Here is a 19,057-nt window from a genome sequence, read left to right as displayed (position 1 = left end):
AGCAAATTGCAAAAACCTTGATCCAGTAGTAGCTCAGAGCAACTTTCCTCTCCTCGTGTGTTCTGTGGGCTGAGAATCTGCAAGAATAGACCTGAGACGGTGCTGCAAGAGAGAGACAGTGGGGGGACCTTGGCACAGAGTTGGACCAAACTCTAAATATAGCCCAACCCACTTTCTGTGCAGTTCTCTTCATACTCTGAAGGCAGATGACCTTGTCAGAAAACTGACCTCCCAGCATGTCACACTCTACAAAGAGAGGATCTAAGGGAACAGGACTGCAATGTAAAAGGACAGAAAAGCAATCAACCATCTGCTTGCAGCAGATGAATGTAGGTATGAGCTCTGTTTTTATGGCAGTTGCAATTGATCGAGTCATAATGTGCTTTATTTGATCATTTAAACAAATGAGCTGCGTGGCAGTTCACAAAAGACCTGTACAGATGAGAGATTGCATTGTAATTGCTGGTCTTAAATAGAGAACACTGACGTAGATGAAAAGCCTGTCGCCTTTCCTCCTCTCAAAAACCTTAATGCAGCAGTGTGTGTAGTATTCCTCTAAAAGCTTCCGTCTGTAAGAAATTATCCTTCCTTTCACTTGCTCTTATAGTAAGACTTTTTGGAGAAGTGATTTAAATCCACAAATGTATATTCTGTACTGTATGAATTTGAGATGCGAGAGTAGCTTGAAAGGGCAGTAGAACCTGCAATATCAGAGACCAAACTGCAGAGAAATGTGTAGTATATGCAGAGGAGGAATCAAGAGAATGAGAGCTGGAGAAACATAACCCTCGTGCTTTAGATAGGGAACTGCTTTTCAACAGATGTTTTATAATCCGGGGAATTTGCCACTCTTAACTCCATGTGGCAACATGACAGGGTATTTTGTTCTTAACCTGAAGGAGAGTTTAACTTGATATGAGTCAACCTGATACTCTGTCAAACAGTGACCCGATACTGCTATGTCATACAGAGGCTCCTGAATAAAAAAAGCTGCAGAAATCTGAGCAACTCAAAATGTCTTCTCTCACATTCTGCGTTGCAATACGTAGGAGAGTTGAGCTAAAAGCTTGTTTGCTGCATTGTTCACCACTGGGATATATTTATTGGTGGTAACATATATCTAAGTATGCTGCATTATATGCATGCATGCAATTTTCAATATTCAGAGAAAACATCAGGACTGTAATAACATTATACTGTAGATGTGTATGTCTGCAAAATATGCATGAGCCAAAAAGGCGTGAATGATATCAGTGGTCAGTAAAGTAGCAGTGAACTATATATATATATATATAAAACAATATGTGAACAATAATTTGGACTGTTCAGTTTTTGCAAAATGTGCTATATAATTTTTTTAATTGAAGCCTAATATTTTTTGGCAAGTACCACTGTGTAATTTTATCATGATCTATTGACTTGAAGTCCACAGGGTCAGCCAGACTCTGTGTGTTACCTTCACAAGAACTACAGCTGTGAGCCACAGCTGCTGCCCAAGATAGGGGGTGAAGGGTAGAAAATATGAATCTCCTTCAGTATTAAGGGAGACATCACATATGGGACCATACTACATTTCTGGGCAAAACTTGCTGATAGTCAGACCTAGGCTAGAGCCCACCCATTAAGTAGTATTATGGATTTATCCAAGTTCCTCTTTCCTTCCAATTTACATATTGGAAGACTTGGAGTGACGTTCATAGAGTGGTGGTGTTTGTGTGTACAGGGCTGTAAATGTTGCCTGACCAACCCCAGTAATGCAAACTTCCTGAAGGAAGGGGAAAAGGCTTTAAGGGTGGTTGCATGAGTTCGTCAAGATGGATGGTACGGTGTTTTGCTGTGAGCTGTATACACTCAAGTTTTCCTTAGGACAGCTTTTGCGTGAGTTTCCTGTCCACACCACCAAGAAGGAGACGTAGCAGGGAGTCAGGCCCTAGCTTATGCCTCACTTTTCCTGGGCTCTAACTCATGTTTTTGTTGTGATGCTGGACAGTCTTTCCACTTCTTTGTAGGCAGTTTTTCTCTTGGACTACCCAACCTTCTTTGGTAGTGTTTCCTCTGGAATGATCTGGGTCTTGCTTTTCCAGAGCCCGAGCTGTTTCCTCTCTCAGATGCCTCTGTTGGGATTGATACTTATTTCAAGCCAGACTTGTGGGCTTCTCCCTCATACAGCCATACATTCTGTAACTAGTATTTGTAAACTGATTCTTCTTTTGATTAACTCCAAATTCTGAGGCACTTGTAGTTGTTTAAAGATCCCATGGAGCATTTCACAAGGTGAAATAAGTGAACCATAATGTCTGGGCCAGTTTCCAGCATGGTCAACTGTATCCTGACTTGCCCGATTCCTCTGCTTTTCAGAGTTGGCTAGAGTGTTCTCTTACTAGCATAACTGTTGCACAGTATTGCTGGCATCCTTTTGAGCGGCTTCTAAAGTGACTGTAGGGTATATAATTCCTGGCATCTATCAAGTAAGAGAAGCCCTTTTTACAAGGTTAAGTATTTACTTTTATAACATTCATCCAGTAGATTTGTAAACAGCCAAAACCCATGCTACCTGCAAATAAACAGAACAGTCTCCTACTCTCCCATCTCTCTAAAAGTATACTTTTAAAATGAATTTGGAGATGGAAGGAGATTATAGGAAGTTTCAGCATAGAGGATAGTTTTTGAGAGAACAAAAGAAAGAGAAATGAGGAAACTGCAATGACTTGTGGATGTCGTCTGAGCCTTCATTCATGGTGTCATTGGCAAAGGGTACTAGAGCGAACAACAGAACTGATCTGCACTCTGTGCTGATGTATTATTGTATCTTCAGGCTCTGGTTGCTCTTCTTTGGCAGGCCTGTAGTGAAGAACTTGAGTTGCATGGCAAACAATAAAAGGGCCTGTCATATTCTTAACATGTCAAATCTTTGTGTTTGCCCTTTGCTTACCACGGATTTTAAAACTACAGTGACTAAATGAATACTGAGTTCTCCCTTACCTTGGTGATGCCGTTATTCCTTGTGGGAGACAGTGACAGGATGTCAAATTCAACCCTTGTCTTGCAGGAGAAAAAGTTATTTTTATTAGAAGGAGGGTGGCCTTCTACTTTTACATCTGATCAGTCTATTTCTAATGTTTCTGTCTTATAAGGCAATATATAAAAATGAAAAAGTCAAATTATGAATAGGGCTGGGTTGTAGTTCAACCTAACCTTGATCTTGTGAAGTTTACTCATCTGTGCTTACATGTGTACAACAGAGGATTTCCTCTGGTCTTATTCTCTGATATGTGCTTTACTTTGTCTTTTGGTTCACTCCCAGTCAGCAAGTTAAGATGTGTCAAAAATGAGTTTGGAAGTATCCGTTTTGACTATTAAAGAGAAAGAGTTAAAAATAAGGAAAGAGGAGAGATCGTTGTTAGAAATGTTATGTGGGAGATCCTTTGTATGTCAGGTAGTTATGTCTGTGTGATAAAAATTTTCTATCATATCAGAGCATAGTGAAAATTAATTTTATATTATTCTATTAAGACCTGTTCTTTTTTGCTTGAATGGGCAGTGATTTCAATTTAAATTGCCATTCAGTGTAAGAACGAGGAGCCTAAATTGAATATCGTGTCACCAGATTTATCAGGCAAAAAAAATTATTTGTGGTAGATGATCCTTCTGAACTCTTCAGAGAAGGGGATTACGTTTTTCCAAGAATGCTCTCTCTGTCTTTGTAGTACAAGCTATTGCCAATACTTAGAAAATATTCTGGGGAATTCCTGCAGACTGTTTGCAAGAAACTCTGGCTTGGCACAGGTTTAGGCTAGATGGAGTGGGAAGGAGCATATGCTGTCTGAGTGTTACCTAATGAGACAAAATTTTGATTCTTTGATAGGGACTGTGTCTGTTTCTGCTCAGTCGCATATTGTAAGCCCTTCAGGTACGCCTCACAAGTACACTTTAAAATACCTTTTTTAAAGTACATTGGCAGGTAAAGTCTGTGGTCCAAGGCATCCTCACAGATAAGAAAACTAACTGTTGTGCTGCAACAGGCCTGTTTTGGGAAAGGAGTCCTTCATTCATAGAGGTGGGAAGGGAAAACAGTGCCCAGCCGTGGGGGACTGTGGCTGGTTTGGGATGATGGAGCACTGGCATCACAGCTAATTACCATGGGGATTTTCTCAGCCCAGGCAGGGAACCAGCTCTGTTCTCTGCAACAGAGCTCTATGTGTAACTTCTTACATCCCAGTGACAGTAACAGATACCAGTTCATTCACAGTTTTTCCTCTTTAGTTCCAAATGGTTGAGATATCCAACTATTTTAAGGCTGTACAAGTGAAGGCACTTCATTTGCTTCATGACTCCAATGAGAAAAGTGTGAAAACTTCATCATTTTTTTTAAAACTGGAATTGCAAAAGCTAAAATGGAAGAAAGGAGAGAAAAAAAAAAATGGAAAGTTCATCATTAATTTTTTGAAGTGGCATGCTTCTTAGCCATGTTATCATTCTTCCTTGCATCAAAGATTGCCAGTGAGCTGTAATACTATGTCTTTTGATGCAATTAAATATTAATTTTTCATTTCCTGTCAGTATCTGTGTTCTCTTACTAATTTCTAAGACTAAATCTTGTTTTACTGTACTGTTTAAAATGATTTGGCCAGTCCTTGCTCAAGGAGGCAAGGGAATGATTTTTTTTTTTTTTTTCCTGTAATATGTCATCTGAATTTCTCAGTTGTACCACTGCAAATGATGTGTGCCCATGATGGTGATGGGGAGAGTTATTTCTCTTTCTGGGGGTGCCAGCAGACCCTTTCTAATTTAGTCAGAACAGTTTGAGAAATGAAGAGGGTACTGACACTGTTGTAGCTCTTTTCAATGCAGTGGTTGTGTGGTGATCTTCCCAAGGACAGGTTACTTTTGTAACTACCATTTTATCTTATTTACTAGCAATTTCTAAAGTATTGTCATGGTAATTACCCAGCAATTGGTGTGAAGAACTATATTAAAAATAAAATTTGCATTCTTAGCCATTCCATGTGGCTGGTCTGGAGATCCCCAGAAGAGCTTCACAGTTCTTGCTGGGCCCATTGTTTTTATACCTTGGGCTCCAGGGTATCTGAGCTATTGTTAGGCTTCTCAACAGGAAAATTCAAAGCTGCCCATTGCCTACAGAGAGGGGAATTAGAGGGGATTGTCCTGGTAGACATGAAAGAGATCTTCCTTTTGGGATTAGCAGTGCTGGTGACACACAGCTGAGTAATTTGGGATCTGTCCAGGAGGCAGTTTGAGCTGCTGCATGCCCATTGTCACTGTGCACCGCTGGCTTCTGTACCTGCTTCTCCCACTGCTACGCAGCAGCTTTCCATCCCTTCTGACAGCCTCTCCTTGTCTCTGTGTCCCTTTCCTTCTGTCAGGGAAGTAGTTGAGCTTGGAATGCTTTAAAATATTTAAAATGTTAATCCTTTTTTCTTAGTTAATCAGCCCCCTAGCCAGGCCTGTTTTATTTAAAAGACCTCATCTCTTCCTTTGGATACTGGTGGGCAGCGTGGCGGGACCCGCCTGAGCTTCGTGTTTCCTGCTGCCTTGAAGAGTGATATCGTAGTGGCATGTTAAAACACTGTCATCACCACTTTGAGCCCAGTTACTGTGGTGACAAGATGAGGCCTCTCAACTGAGCAAGGATGAACAAGGACCTGTGAGGCAATTTTGCTGACAACTGTTATATTTTACAGAAAATTAATTGACCTTGCACTGTGTCTACCTGATGGGACATGCAGGAGGGATGCAATGAGAAAAATTCATAGTGCATCGACACTAAGATTACTTAGTTTGATTCACCAAATATTTAGGCCCATTTTTAATGGCAAAACTATGAGAATAATAAGGAATTGAAGCCTCAGACTTCAATTTTATCCTTTTCCTTGACCTCCTCTCTGCTCCTCTCCTCCCTTCCTCCCAAAGAAAAGGAATGTAAAATGGATATGCCCAACACACTTGGCATTTTACTCAGCTTCAAATATTTTTCAATCCACTGAATTTAAAACTGGGAGCCTCAGATTAATGAACACAGATCAGTACTGTTTAATCAACCAACAAATGAAAACATAGCCTGCAGAGCAGCCTGAAATTAATCCATTCCAGCACACCCAAATTGAATGAACACCTACAGACTAATGACGAGCACATACTTTCCTGTTACCTATCTGAAACTAGCAAGAGAACATAACAAAAAAACCTATTTCCACAGTGTACAGGAGTTTTTTTAAAAAAATCAGAAAACATGGGCTTTATTTAAAGCCTGGTTTCAGATATGAGGCAATTTTAGGCCAGTCAGAGGAGGATGGAAATTGAGGGGGTGGAAAAGGGGGTGAGGGGGAGTGGTAATAAATTACATGCAGACTTTGTTTTCATGTAAGTCATTCTAATTTATATGTAACCCTGACGGGAGCATAAGGAAGAAAGCAGGGATTTCTGTTCTGACCCAGAGTGTGTCTCTGACTGTGGGCAGTGCCAGATACGTCAAATAAAACTTGAGGGAGTCTGCGTCATGAGCACATAAGACAGGTTCCCTCCCAAGTCTGACATAGAGATTAGTTTAATGGTAAGAAATGAACTTGTCCTTTACTGGCCTTTGTCACTTGGGGTCTTCTGGGTATCACTAGATGTCTGATCTCAGCTTATGGATAAAGAAAAAGCAAAAACAAATCAACCACTGTTGGAAATTATTCCCTCAGTTGTCTTTGGGTATGTATGCAAAAGAATATTTTTCTGTTCTGAGCTTTCTTTAGTTACATGTTCATTGTTCCTGTATTATAAAGAGTTTCAAGCACAATGCCTCCTTTCTCTTTCAAAAAAACCCTTCTGTTCTTTTCATCCTCTCTACTTGTGAAGAACTTCCCATAGCTGCTGTCATTTCTGTGAGCTTCCTTTATGTTTATTTCAGTTGTAGGCTGGCTCAAACCACAAGTCACATTTTCCAAAGAATTTTAAGATTATTTTCTGTTCCTTTTTAATTGTAACTTTTTCTGTGTTTTGGGGCATGTGGAAATGTGCTGCCTAGAAGAGTTTCACTTTTTCAGTCTGCCTTAGTCCTTATAAGAATTAATTATTTATGTTGTGGTCACTATAACACCTTTATTAATCACTTCAGAATAGAAAATCGGCATGTGAAGGTCAGAAGTCTCAGTAATGGCGAATCAACCTAGCAAACAAATTTGTGTGTACTAGGTATTTGGTATGAACAAAATTGCATTCACAACAAAGCACGTGTCATTACCTCCTATAACATCAAGGTCTTGTCTGCCTTTAAAAATACTAGTGCAGATAACCAAGCAAATGTGTATTCTTTGTGAATATATTAGTTAATAAAGATGATTATTAAAGGGAACCTGATAAATTATTAGAATATCTGTGTGTTTATTTATGTGCATGTGTATAAGCATGCAGATGTGTATGTATTAATATAGGTGTACATATGTATATATTTAGTATATGTCACAATAATGTACTTAGACATATATATGTATTGCTACTAAATTTGAAATAAACCTAAATTTTGAAATAGTAACCATTGCACTGAATTATTTTAAATAGTGATGAATATCGTAAATGTGGTAAGCATAAATGGCTTTTTCCATTTCAGCATGGTTCAAAATAAAATCAAATATAAATACTTTATGACTGGGAAGCCTGTTAGCATGTGCCATGCCACTGGTGTAATACCAAAGGAAAAAACGTGAAGAGCTGTGGAATTCACATTTATTTTTCTATATTGAGAGCATTACGTGACCGTTGAGACACCTTTGATGACCTTGTGGTTGCTCAAGGTCCATACGTCAGAGGAAGGCAGATGCAGAGGATGGCTGCACTGAGCAGCCATTTCGCAGCATGTTCCGTCAGCGCCTGCCTGCCCACTCGTTTGCACCACAAGGGAGATGAAAGTCAACGTTGTATTAATCAATTAGGTTCTGCATTTGCACCAGCTTAATAATAAGGAAAGATTTGTGCTCTCTCCTGTTCTGGCCGAGATGAGTCTCCTGAGCAGCTTGTCACCTCAAAGCAGAGCAAGCAGTGCTGCTCTGATACAGACGTGTTTGGGATCTGTCAGCTGGGTGCTTCTCCATTTATTCATGAATTGACTTGTGATTTATTTTGTGAATAACCCCACTGACATCAAGGTGAAGAAGAAGGTACATTCTTTAATGTGAACATGGTTGGCAGAGTCTAGCCTGTGGTACTTTGCCCACAACAAAATGCTCCTGTCATCACGGGAGCTGACATGGGGTCACCAACAATCACAGCTCAAAACTAGCTGCTGTCTCAACTGTTTCCCGTTGTATGAAATAAGAATACTCGAGTACTGCAGAAAGATGCTAAAATTTGAACTGTTTTCACAGATGTTTGTTGAGTCTGGGGCTGGACCTTCGTTTCCTTTTCTCATTGCTTCTTGCTGAAAGCAGAGGACATTGCATCCTGAAGTGCAGTCCAAAACTCAGATAGGCAGTGGACAGGTGGTACATTGTCAGGCTATTTCAGATCATGGAAACCATTTGTCCAGTTTTAGATTGCTATTGCTATCAATGTGTCTTTTAGTTATGAGAAAGAGAAGAGGTTATTTAAAACTTAGACGACTCCTGTTTGCCTTTCAGAGCATGCCAAGTGGGATTTAAGAAGGAATGCTTAAAGATCACAGGCAGCATTCCCTGAACCTATTTTATGCAGTCCTCATTTATTTCCAATTTGAAGTAAATATGGTGAGAAAGAGCTGGCTCAGCAATTCAGTTCAGTGAGGCATGCACAGATACACTCTGGAATGGGTGCTGGGGGCTCAAGCACGGTGAGCAAAAGGAACAAAGAGACGATTAGTTCTGATTTCTTTGATGTACTTCATTCATATAATTGCTCCACAGCCTGCTTGGATGTAGCGCATCCAGGAGTGGAGTTGGTGTGTGCAAAAGCTGGTCACTCCTCCAGTGTCTCTGGAGTCAGGGCAGAAGAGACACAAATCAGTGATGGGCTCTCAAACACGGAAGCTGCCCTATGAAAATGTAGCACAAGAAATATGCCAGAGGAAGGGTGACATGGAGGGAAACGAGCCCATGGTAATGCACAGTGGTAACACTGAGTTACCAAGACACCTTTTAAACATTCAGAACTATGCTGGATCATATAATTTTTCAGCTTCTTCTAATGAAATATCATATCTGAGATTCCAAAATGGCCGGAGGATATAAGTGACTCCAAAGTCAGTGACTTTGCAGAGGAATAGGCCAGGGAAGGGAGCTGTTGGTGAGCAGGGTCAGGCATATGGGCCAGAAGCACTCACATCCTCAGGAGAACAGAAAAAAACAACCCAGTAGATTGACACAGGTATTTGAGCTGTAACATAAGGAAGAAATTTGTTAGTCTCCCAAACTTTCAGCTTTCTCTCTTCCCCTGCTCACCTGCTGCCATGTGTTAGGCTGTATAGGGCTAGATATATACATTTTTGTGCATTTAATAATAAATTTATAATAAGTAAACCCATATCACAAGTGGGTGATGTTTTTTTTTTAAAAAAAAAAAAAAGAAAAGAAAAAATAAGTGGGCTTTGGAATACTCTCTCGTTTTACTTCTGGTGGCCAATAAACTTGACCAGAAAGTTTTGACCTTCAGCCAATGTCTGATGAACACTCTTGGGACAGTAACAGTGATGTTCTAGCAAAAGTGGCAGTCATACTGGGGACAGCTGTGCATTCTTTTTGTTCATGATCCAAATGGTAGCTCAGAAGAAGAGTCAATTGGACTCAGTTTGTCCCTTAGAAGAGAGGGAAGATAGCTCATGAGGGCAGCTCATGGACATCAGTGCCATGTATTTCCTAGTGTAAATAAGCCTGAATTTGAGACGTGTCACCTCCCTTGCTCATGTCCTCTGAGAAGAGATCCCAGAATGGCTGGCCTCCTAGTGTCCTCCAGGCTTGATTAGTGCCAGCTTAAGGGGCAGCTTAATGTTACAGCCAGCCTGTTGTAAAGGGCTCCCAGGAGTGACATCCCTGCTCTTCCCCTGCCATCAGCCCCTCACCCCACATGGGATCTAGCACTCATCTGGCCGCAGTCCGTTCAGCTACTGGTTTGACGTCTGTGCCTGGGGAAAGAAGGAAGCAAATAGGCCAGCTGAGCTGCAACGTCCACTTGGTGCACACATTTGTGCGTTTGCTCTAGATCTGGAAAGCGGGAACTTTTCTTGGTGAATTCCTATTTAAGATTTCAGAATATTTCTTCATTCCACATTGAGATGCAAAGAAGTGCTGCAGTTTCTTTCATGGCATTCATTTCGGTCCGAATTAAGTTCCTTAAGGTGTTTATCTAACCCCTTCACTTATGAGACTCTTAGTTGTACTGGACAGAAAACAAATTCCCTTCTCAGTTGCTGCTCTGTTTCTAAAGCTCTTGTGGTTTGCCAAGAATCTAATCTACATCAAGTAAAATTTCATGACAAATGACATCCAACCTGCTAAAACATTCACTGATTTTCTTCGCTTGCCAGTTTTCAACTTCACAAAGTTTTTTTAACTCTTAACAGCTGTCACAACCCAACTTTAGGATGCTGACTGTTAGATGAGCCTTTCAAAGTGGGAGGAGTGGAAGTTTCAAGATGGTATCTTTCCAGGCACAAATCTGTACATATTCTGTTACCCGTTCTGTTGCATTAGGATTTTCAAAGCCACTGCCTTATTGCCATATAATATATTTTGTTGCATCTGTGAATGAGTAAAAATTCCTTTTCCCCCTTCATATCCTTTTACTTACCTTTCACTTAAATTCTTTGACATATCTTTCACATATCCTTTCACTTACTTTTTTTCAATAGGTACCTATTTCAACATGGAATTAGTAAATACCAGCCATAGTTGATTTTCTCTCTCTCGTGTTCTTTGACCATTATTTTACTCAGTTCACAGCTGGTGATTGCATGGATGTAGTTATATTATTCATACTTGGGGTGATGCTTAAGGAATTGTACCATTCCTCTTCATTCAAAATAAATAACTTAAATCCTGAAGCTGACAATTTACAATTTAAGAATACAGGAGATTGCAACAATGACTAAGTACCTGTTGAGCAGAAATATTCCAGGTACAGAAACTGAATTACTCAGTTCAATGGATGATTATGCTTCTGGCAATGATCAGGGAAATAATTCAGTCCCCAGCAGAACCTTCTGTGTTTGAATACAACATCTTAATAACTAATATAGCACTATTAGAGGTAAGTGTTGCTGAGAATATTTTTTTTCCCCAAAGCAGATAAAAGAGATTAAGAGGAGAATGAGTAGAAACATCTTAATTTAAATAGTTTTCTTTAAAAACTTAAGCCTTTTTTGATTCTTGTGAACATTCTGCTTAAAACTTTGGGAATGGTGCCTTTGCCTAATTATTACTGAAGTATGAGAAGCACAATTAAAATGTACTTGCAGAAAATGTCTGCATATATTTTTATACAATAGGACATTGTCCTAATCTTGTAATTTTTCCTCTTTTAGGTAATTGGTGTCAGTAAGGCATTTGGGGCTTTTCAGTGGAGACTGGGGTGATTTTTGTGTGCATTTTTGTGTGTACTTGGTTTATTTTTTTTTCTTCCTTCATTTGCAAGACTTGTTTTAGCAGGAGGAGGTGACTTATTCTGAAGGAAGTGTCAGCAAACTTGGCAAGAAAGACGTATTTTACAGTGATCCTATGGACCATAGTGCCATTAGTTTTCAGTCGCAGTGCTATTGCTTGTTTTGGGGTCTGATGAGATAGGTCTTTAATAATTAATATATGGTGAATGCAGTGCTACAGAACCAAGATTATATTTTACTTGTTCTGAAATAATGCAGAGAGATGTCATGCAACTTGATGTAGTTTATCAAAAACATCTTTCATTGTTCACTGCTTAGCTTAATTCAAGGAAGGTTTTGGAAAGGATAGTTCTACCTGTGATGCTGCAGCTGGCACTCACTGTTCAGCATTCCAGAAAGATAAAGAAATATATTGCCTACCAGATGTAATACTGTGAAGAGGAGGGAAAACCTGTGACTTTTCTTAGAATTAATTTCAAATACTAGTGTTCTAAAATGATAAAAAATTCTGTTACTTCTGTACTTATTGCCAATCTTGAGATCGTATTATTGTAACAACCTTTCAGCTGAAGATTTTATCCCTAGTTTTGAATGCAAATAAGAGATGGATTTGAAAAATTAACAAAAACTCTTCTTTTTCTCATTAGATCATTCAGATGATGAAGCTATTGAGAAAGCAAGTGATAACAAGACAGAAACACATCAAGATTCAGATTCCAAACCTGCTGTGACAAAGAAAAGAAAACAGGTTTGTAAATTCAGCAGTTGTGTAGAGCACAGAGATGATAATGCATGGGGAAACATAGTCCCCTTTTTTCAGTAAAGGGATGTTTTTTTTCACTCTTTGTATGTTCTGTTCATATGAAAAGATTGTTTTATTAAATTATTTTGCCTTATTTAGAAGTGATTGCATTTCAGTACGTTTCAATAATAAATTCACTCTTATTTTGTGTGAGTTGAAGTTGCCAAGCCTGTCTCCTACAAAGTGACTGTCTAATAAATGCCTGGATGGTACTACAAAGTGTCCTGCCCTATAATCTTTTCCCTTTCCCTGCACACAGAAGATCTTGAAAGCTATATTTAAATGTTGTACAGCATCTCTACCCAAGCATGACCCCAGTGTAAGGTCCAAGAATTTAGGTCTACATGGATTGGTGTTATCGCCTTTCACTACTAAAAGCTTCCTTTGAAAGCAGTAGGAACTGTGTTATTCAGCATTACGTGAAGTATGTCAAGTAACGGCATCAAGGTCTTTGACAGACAACATCACCCCAACTTGAACAAAAAATAGTCATCTAGAGGTCAGCTGATTTTAAGAAGTCTCTTGTTTGAAGGTAAATTTATTCAGCCTTCCTGATACCATGCAGGAGAATTGACTGAATGGCTGTCAAAGAGCTAAAATGACATTGGAAGTTTTCTCTCCTTGAGGTTATGGATATTAATTTTGACCCCTAGGTCAATAGTAAATTCACTGTGTGATGCCTAGGCAGTTGCCCAAGTGAAAACTATTTGCAGGGATGTTCTATTTTTGTAGCAGAGCAGTGTAAACAACACAGTAGCAATTGCTGTGCTTTTGGGTGTCTTTCCAGAGGAGACCAAAGGTGAAGTGAGCCAACTATCTGAACTGGTTCCACATTGTAATTAGGAGAGAGAGAACCAAGCAATACAGGATAAAGCTTTAGTGCCTTTGTATGTGTTCTGCTAGGAGTTAGGGGCTGAGGACTTCAACTCAGTGAGGATGCTTATGGAGCTACTTTTTATCACCATTAATTTAAGCATTTAGAACTAAGTTAAGACAGTTTGTTTAGACAAGCTGCTTTGCTCTTTCTATGAGAACCTTAGAAAGGATAACCAACACAGGTTATCCTGCTAAGGTGGACTGGAACTGCTCAGCTGTAGCAGGACTTTTCTTGTCATATAAAGAATATCAGTCAGCATTTTGGAATCAGGTAATTTGATGTTTAACCCCGAAATGCCAGGAGGCAATGCTTTTTGGGAGCTCAAAGTCATGGTTATGTTATTGCATGTCTTTTAGAGCAAAACACTTTCAAAATCAGATGTATTTACAGAAAGCTAGTAGTTCTGGTGCATGTAGCATAACCCATTTTACAAATCACATTATTCACAGGCTGGAAGCTATTCTGCAGTGCACTTGCACCTTAGAATCACAGAATCATAGAATGGTTTGGGTTGGAAGGGACCTTAAAGATCATCTAGTTCCAACCCCCTTGAAGATCATCTAGTTCCAACCTTAAAGCCAGTCAGGAGACAACCAGATAGAATTAGGAACATTTATGTTTCTAGTCCGCAGGCTGTCCTCAGGCTTACAATTAAATGAATAATTTGCCTCCAATCTAAATGGTGCATTGATTTGTTTACTTTGTCACAATCTCCAAAAGTCAGAGTATATGGCTGACCTAAAATGTAAACTTTCACACACACACAAGAATGTTTTCATACTACTTTTGAATTTCCAGTAACTTGTCAACATATAAAGAGAAAAAAAATTGTTAGAAATATAATACAGGAAATATTTTATGTTCTGTCCATGATTAACAAACAAGGAATTTATGACATTTTAGTTCATAAATCGATGGTCTCAGCACAAATTTCCTGTTTTCTGCATTTTAAGATCTTCCATGTAAAAACAGCTTAAAAACACAGAGCACAAGGGAGCCATGTCAAAAACCAGTTGGTTGTCTGCTCTGTGTCTTGCATAAGAAAAACATGCAAATGACCTTTTCTTAAGGGTGGCATGCAAAGAACTGTCGCGTGAGTAAGTAGGCAACAAATATTTGGATAAGGGTTGGAAGTTCAGTCTAGATCAGATGCCTAAATATTTTAGACTGCAGATCATTGAAGAGATGTAAGTTTACAGCCACTCACCAGCATGACATTTCTCTTTTTCTTATGACATTATTTTTAATGTCTGAATAAGGTGGACTTATTATTGCTGGGATAATAGTTTACTATGCCTAAAAAAAATATATATATATATATATGCTGTTGTAAAGGAGATAATTTTGAGTCTTAACATGCTTCTCAGGAAACAAGGCTTTGACTACAAGCTTGCTGTGTACTTCTGTTGCTGTTGAAAGAAAGGGTTACATACTGCTTTCAGAAAAAAAGCCATGGCATTTGGTGATGCTTTTAAACATCTTAATGGTGATACTTTTAAACATCTTAATGAAGGGTTTTCAGTGAGAAAATTTTGTTTATTTTAAAGCAAGGTTTTATTATTTTCTCATGCAGATACCAGTTGGGAATGTTTTGCAAATTTATGTAAAACAGTTCACAATATATATGAAGGGAGAAATGGGCCTGAAGTGGACAAGTGGCATTTTTTTATATGCTGAAAGAGTGGTAACAGTTTCTAGGATAGGGAACCATCATATTCTGCTGGAGAAAGGCGATTCAGGTTGTCCCCTTTATGGCTTTTTGATTGCTTGGTAGCATCCCTTGACTAAATCAATCCAAAGGCTTGTTCTCTACTTAAAATATGATGTTGAACATGGAAATTATGATTAAAACACCTGGCAAGTATCTATGGACAGCTGGGATGTGTAACGGTAGAGTAGGAAATGAAGGCAGGGGGTAGCTCTGTCTCAGTCCCAGTGTCTAGGAATGCTAATGGTAGGGATAGGAATGAATAAATGTATGGTGGCGTTTTAAAAGCACTTGAACCAGAGTTAGGACAGAGGTTTTTAAAAAAGAAACAAACCAAAAATAAAATCAAGAAGCTTATGTTAACCCTGAAACAATTTTGTTAGTTGCAGTGAGTTTCTACTTGTAGTAATTCCCTTGATTTCTAGTGAAGTTAATGTCTGTTCATACCTGAAAAAAATTACAGGGACAGATTTCTGTTGTTGAGGCAAGGTACAGTCCCTATCACAACTTCTCCTGGATGAGTATTGATCCAGGCTGCATTATATTCCAGCCCTAGTTGTAGAGTGCTTTGCTGCCTGCAGCCAGTCCCCAGCCATATCTTCTCTGGTAGTTCCTACATGTCCTTTCAAACCTCAGACAGATTCAGGGCCACTTCTGTGCAGTACTACTGCCTTTGCAAGTGCAAAGGCTGTGATTGCATCATGGCACAGGAAGGAGCAAGGAATAGGTCATTTGTGTTGAACATGGTGCTATCCTGGTTTTTATAGCTAAATTAGCTAGGGGAGTGGGGAGAAAAAGGAAATGTAGGCATAACATAAACAATTCAACTCCACAAAATGCTTCTGATAAGGATGAGAGTGGACTTGGAAAGGCACAGATGTGTTGTGCAGGGTCATACAGTACTAGTTGTCATGAAGTGTCCTCCTGCTAAGGGGGCAGCAGTGCAAGGAGGACTCAGAAAGGCTCAGATACTCTGAACTTCTGTTAGCTTTCCTTTGGCCCTGTTGGCCCAGTTGAAGCTGCCCTCACAAGGGAATGAAGAAGCCGCTTCTCTGGCTTTCGACTGGGCTCCCTTTCCTTCTGATACTTCTCTTCCAGGCTTTCCCTAGGGAGCAGCACTGGATTTACTGTTCCTGAGCTTTTAGTGTTCCATGTGATGAGACTTCTCCACAGTTTCTCACAGGGACAGATTTTTCCAGCCAAATGCATCGTCGTGTCAAGGAGCATTTTCCTGCAGCTCAGTCTGTTTTCCCATTGCTCTTCATCAAGTCACTTACTAAGCTCTAAACCTCATCTATGTAGATTAGTTTGCATTTCCATCAAGTGGAAGTCCCTAAGAAGGCAAAAGAAAGGAGAATTGCTATGCTGAAAACAAGGAACACCTGTGCCTTGCTTCTTCTACTCTGCACGATTTTAGGTGGCTGAGGTGGTACCCTAACCCTGGCTTGTGTGTTATAAACGGACCAATTCAGCCTACTCACTCAGGCACAAAAGAGGGTTAATAACAGCAACACGTGTTGGATGAAGATTGTTCTAAAATGCACCATGTATTTTTCTTGTGTGTATTTGACCTTGCCTGCTATGAGGTGACAAAGCAAGAATGGTGCAGAACAAATTCGAAACATGTTTTCCTAAATTTTGCATTACGAATGTAGAAGGAAATCCAGAGCATGATTGTTTCCACTTATTCTTGCCCAGTTCCGTGATAACTTTCACTGTCTGGATGCTCACCTTAGATGCAGTTTTTTTAGAGCACCAATGGCAAAGTTTAGAAAAACAATCACACACAATAATAGAGATGAAAAATACCAAGTTTTTGAAAGGTTTTGTTCATGTTATCCTTGACTTTTTTTAATTTATTAAAACCTGCTTTTCACTGTTTCATGGAAGTGTGACTACAACCTATATGTTTCAACATTCTGTTCTTTTTGTTCCTCTCTCGGTTACAACAACATAGATTTCAATTCCAAAACTATTCCAGTTATATGTAACCCTAAGAATTTGATCCCTTCTACACGTGAGGAAGCTTAGTTTTAAGTTTTTTTCCTTGATCCAGCATTATAATTTCTGTATCCCTTCTTACTTCCCTTTGGTGACTTTCCTCCCCCCTTCCAGGTGATCAGATATCTGATGTTGAATCAGTTTTCTTACTTTTTTTTTTAAATATGTCCTTCACAGCCTACAGAATGTTTTCTAAGTCAGCCTGAAGAAAAACAAGAGAGCACTGTGAAGGCAAAGAGGAGAAAGAAGGTATGAATGTCCTAGAGTGTTTGGGGACTGAGCAGTGGTCATATGTGCTATTACAAGATTCAGAATTCAGACAGCTCTGTGTTGATAAGTTGTATGGTCATAATGTTGCAGCCTCTTTTAGACAAGAATAGAAATTCCTTTTTTTTTTTTTTTTTTACTTCACTCAAAATACCCATTCCCAACCTGAACTGTGACATTGCATCTATACTCTGCTCAAGGGTTGTATATGTCTACACCCCACTGTACCCAACATCAGGAAAATGTAACTGCATTAAAGAAAGGCATAATTTCAACTGCTGCAGAATCTGCCCCATTTCAGCGATATAGGAAGGCTCCAGCTCCTGTTACATCTTTTGAGCCAAGAGCTGTCCTTGTTCGCTCTTCTCCTCATAGCATATCAATAAATACTCTGTATTGTCCCTCTGGCCACGCTCCATACTCACCCTCAACAACAAACACACTTTGCAGTCTAGATGGAAATTATATGGCACCAGGCAAGTTAATTGTCTTTCAGGACAGACTGTAAATAGTTGGCTCCCTCACAAGGCTGAGAGGTGGCCTTTTTATATTATGTCAGGCCTCTTAATCATCCAGGGAATGGGAATACGGAAGAGTGGGATTTAGCTTTAAGTGCAGCTCTGGCAGAAGTGACTGGGGTACTTCTTCCACTGCTGCCAGAGCAAAAGCGTCCCACAACAGAGACTGGTGAACCAGAACTAACAGAGAGACCCTTGTTTTCAGGCAAACAATAGGCACTTAGTTACACCTTTGGTTTCAGTGGGGCTAGGCCACTAGGTTGACATACTCAGCCTGTCAAAAATTCCATCAGGAATGTTTTTGAGCATCTGGAATGAATTGAAAGAAAAATACTAAAACTTCTTGCATCAAGAGCATTTCCCCACAGCTCTCCTTGAAGGAGGAGAGTTTGCTCAGGTGTCCTTGCTCTTGCTTTTACAGATTTTCTCATTAGTATCCAGCTTCTCCCCTCCAGAGTGCTGTAATTTTCCTGGAGGAACAAAGTGGCCCAATGGATGACGTAATGGTCCTGTGGAACAATGCCTTATGCTGTGTTACCAAGTAAAATGAGCCTGATAGTTCTGTCTTGCTGTCTAGTAAATCAGGGGTTGCCAAATACGGGTCACCTAAGAGCCAGGTTGCTGGAGAAGAGCATTTGTAGTTGATAGGAGCAACAACAAAGAGGTCCAACTGTGAGCCTCACGCAAAGGCTGTGTGTTTTCTTAAATGCTGGCAGATCATTCAGATAATGGGAACCCTGGGCTCTTCTACCCTGGTGATCCATTTAATTATGGGAAAAAATAGGGTAGTACTTTCACTTCAGTGAAAATGCGGACCTGTTATTTGCTGAGGTTCCTAAGGTGTAAAACACAATCATTATGAACTCATGTCCAGGCTCTAAAAGAATTTGTTTGGTTTAAAAAAATATACATTTTGGAAGAAGAAAGCAGCTGCTGAACTCTTTCTGCTTGCATTCTGATTTTGTGAGCTTTTAACTCATTTCCATCACACTTCCATAGTATTCTGTGAATATAGCTAGCCATATTTCCTTACAAAAATAAAGTTGCTTGTGCTTCAATCAAAATACAACCAAGACTTACATAATGAATTGATTCTTATTGTTGTTCTTTAAGAATAATCAAACTATGAAAAAACCCTGAATTTTCAAACTGATACTTAAGTGTAACAACTGCAGAACTCACAAAACCAGATTTCCCTTATGTTTTTGTTACGACGGCATTTCAGGTGAGTGCACAAGATTTTTTTGTCTTCGGGACAGTTATGAGACAAACTGTCTCATAAAAGTATCTGAATTTGCATCTGAAGTCTGCATTC

The 19,057-nt window shown here is 39.4% G+C and overlaps 1 protein-coding gene across 1 annotated transcript in view; it reads left to right on the top strand.

Moving 5' to 3' along the window:
* Nucleotides 1-236: 236 nt before the first annotated feature.
* The window catches only part of CMSS1 (cms1 ribosomal small subunit homolog), a 30,680-nt gene continuing 11,859 nt past the window's right edge, over nucleotides 237-19,057 (top strand). Inside the window, exons 1-3 of the mRNA XM_010171337.1 lie at nucleotides 237-333; nucleotides 12,217-12,317; nucleotides 17,135-17,206. Coding sequence (XP_010169639.1) covers nucleotides 237-333; nucleotides 12,217-12,317; nucleotides 17,135-17,206 — 270 coding nt within the window. The remainder of the gene's footprint in view (nucleotides 334-12,216; nucleotides 12,318-17,134; nucleotides 17,207-19,057) is intronic.

This window comes from Antrostomus carolinensis, unplaced genomic scaffold (genome assembly GCF_000700745.2).
Source record: "Antrostomus carolinensis isolate BGI_N321 unplaced genomic scaffold, ASM70074v2 scaffold24647, whole genome shotgun sequence".
NCBI classification, from domain to species: Eukaryota; Metazoa; Chordata; class Aves; order Caprimulgiformes; family Caprimulgidae; genus Antrostomus; species Antrostomus carolinensis.
Note: the sequence above shows the minus strand (reverse complement) of the source record. Positions and strands in the feature narration are given on the sequence as shown.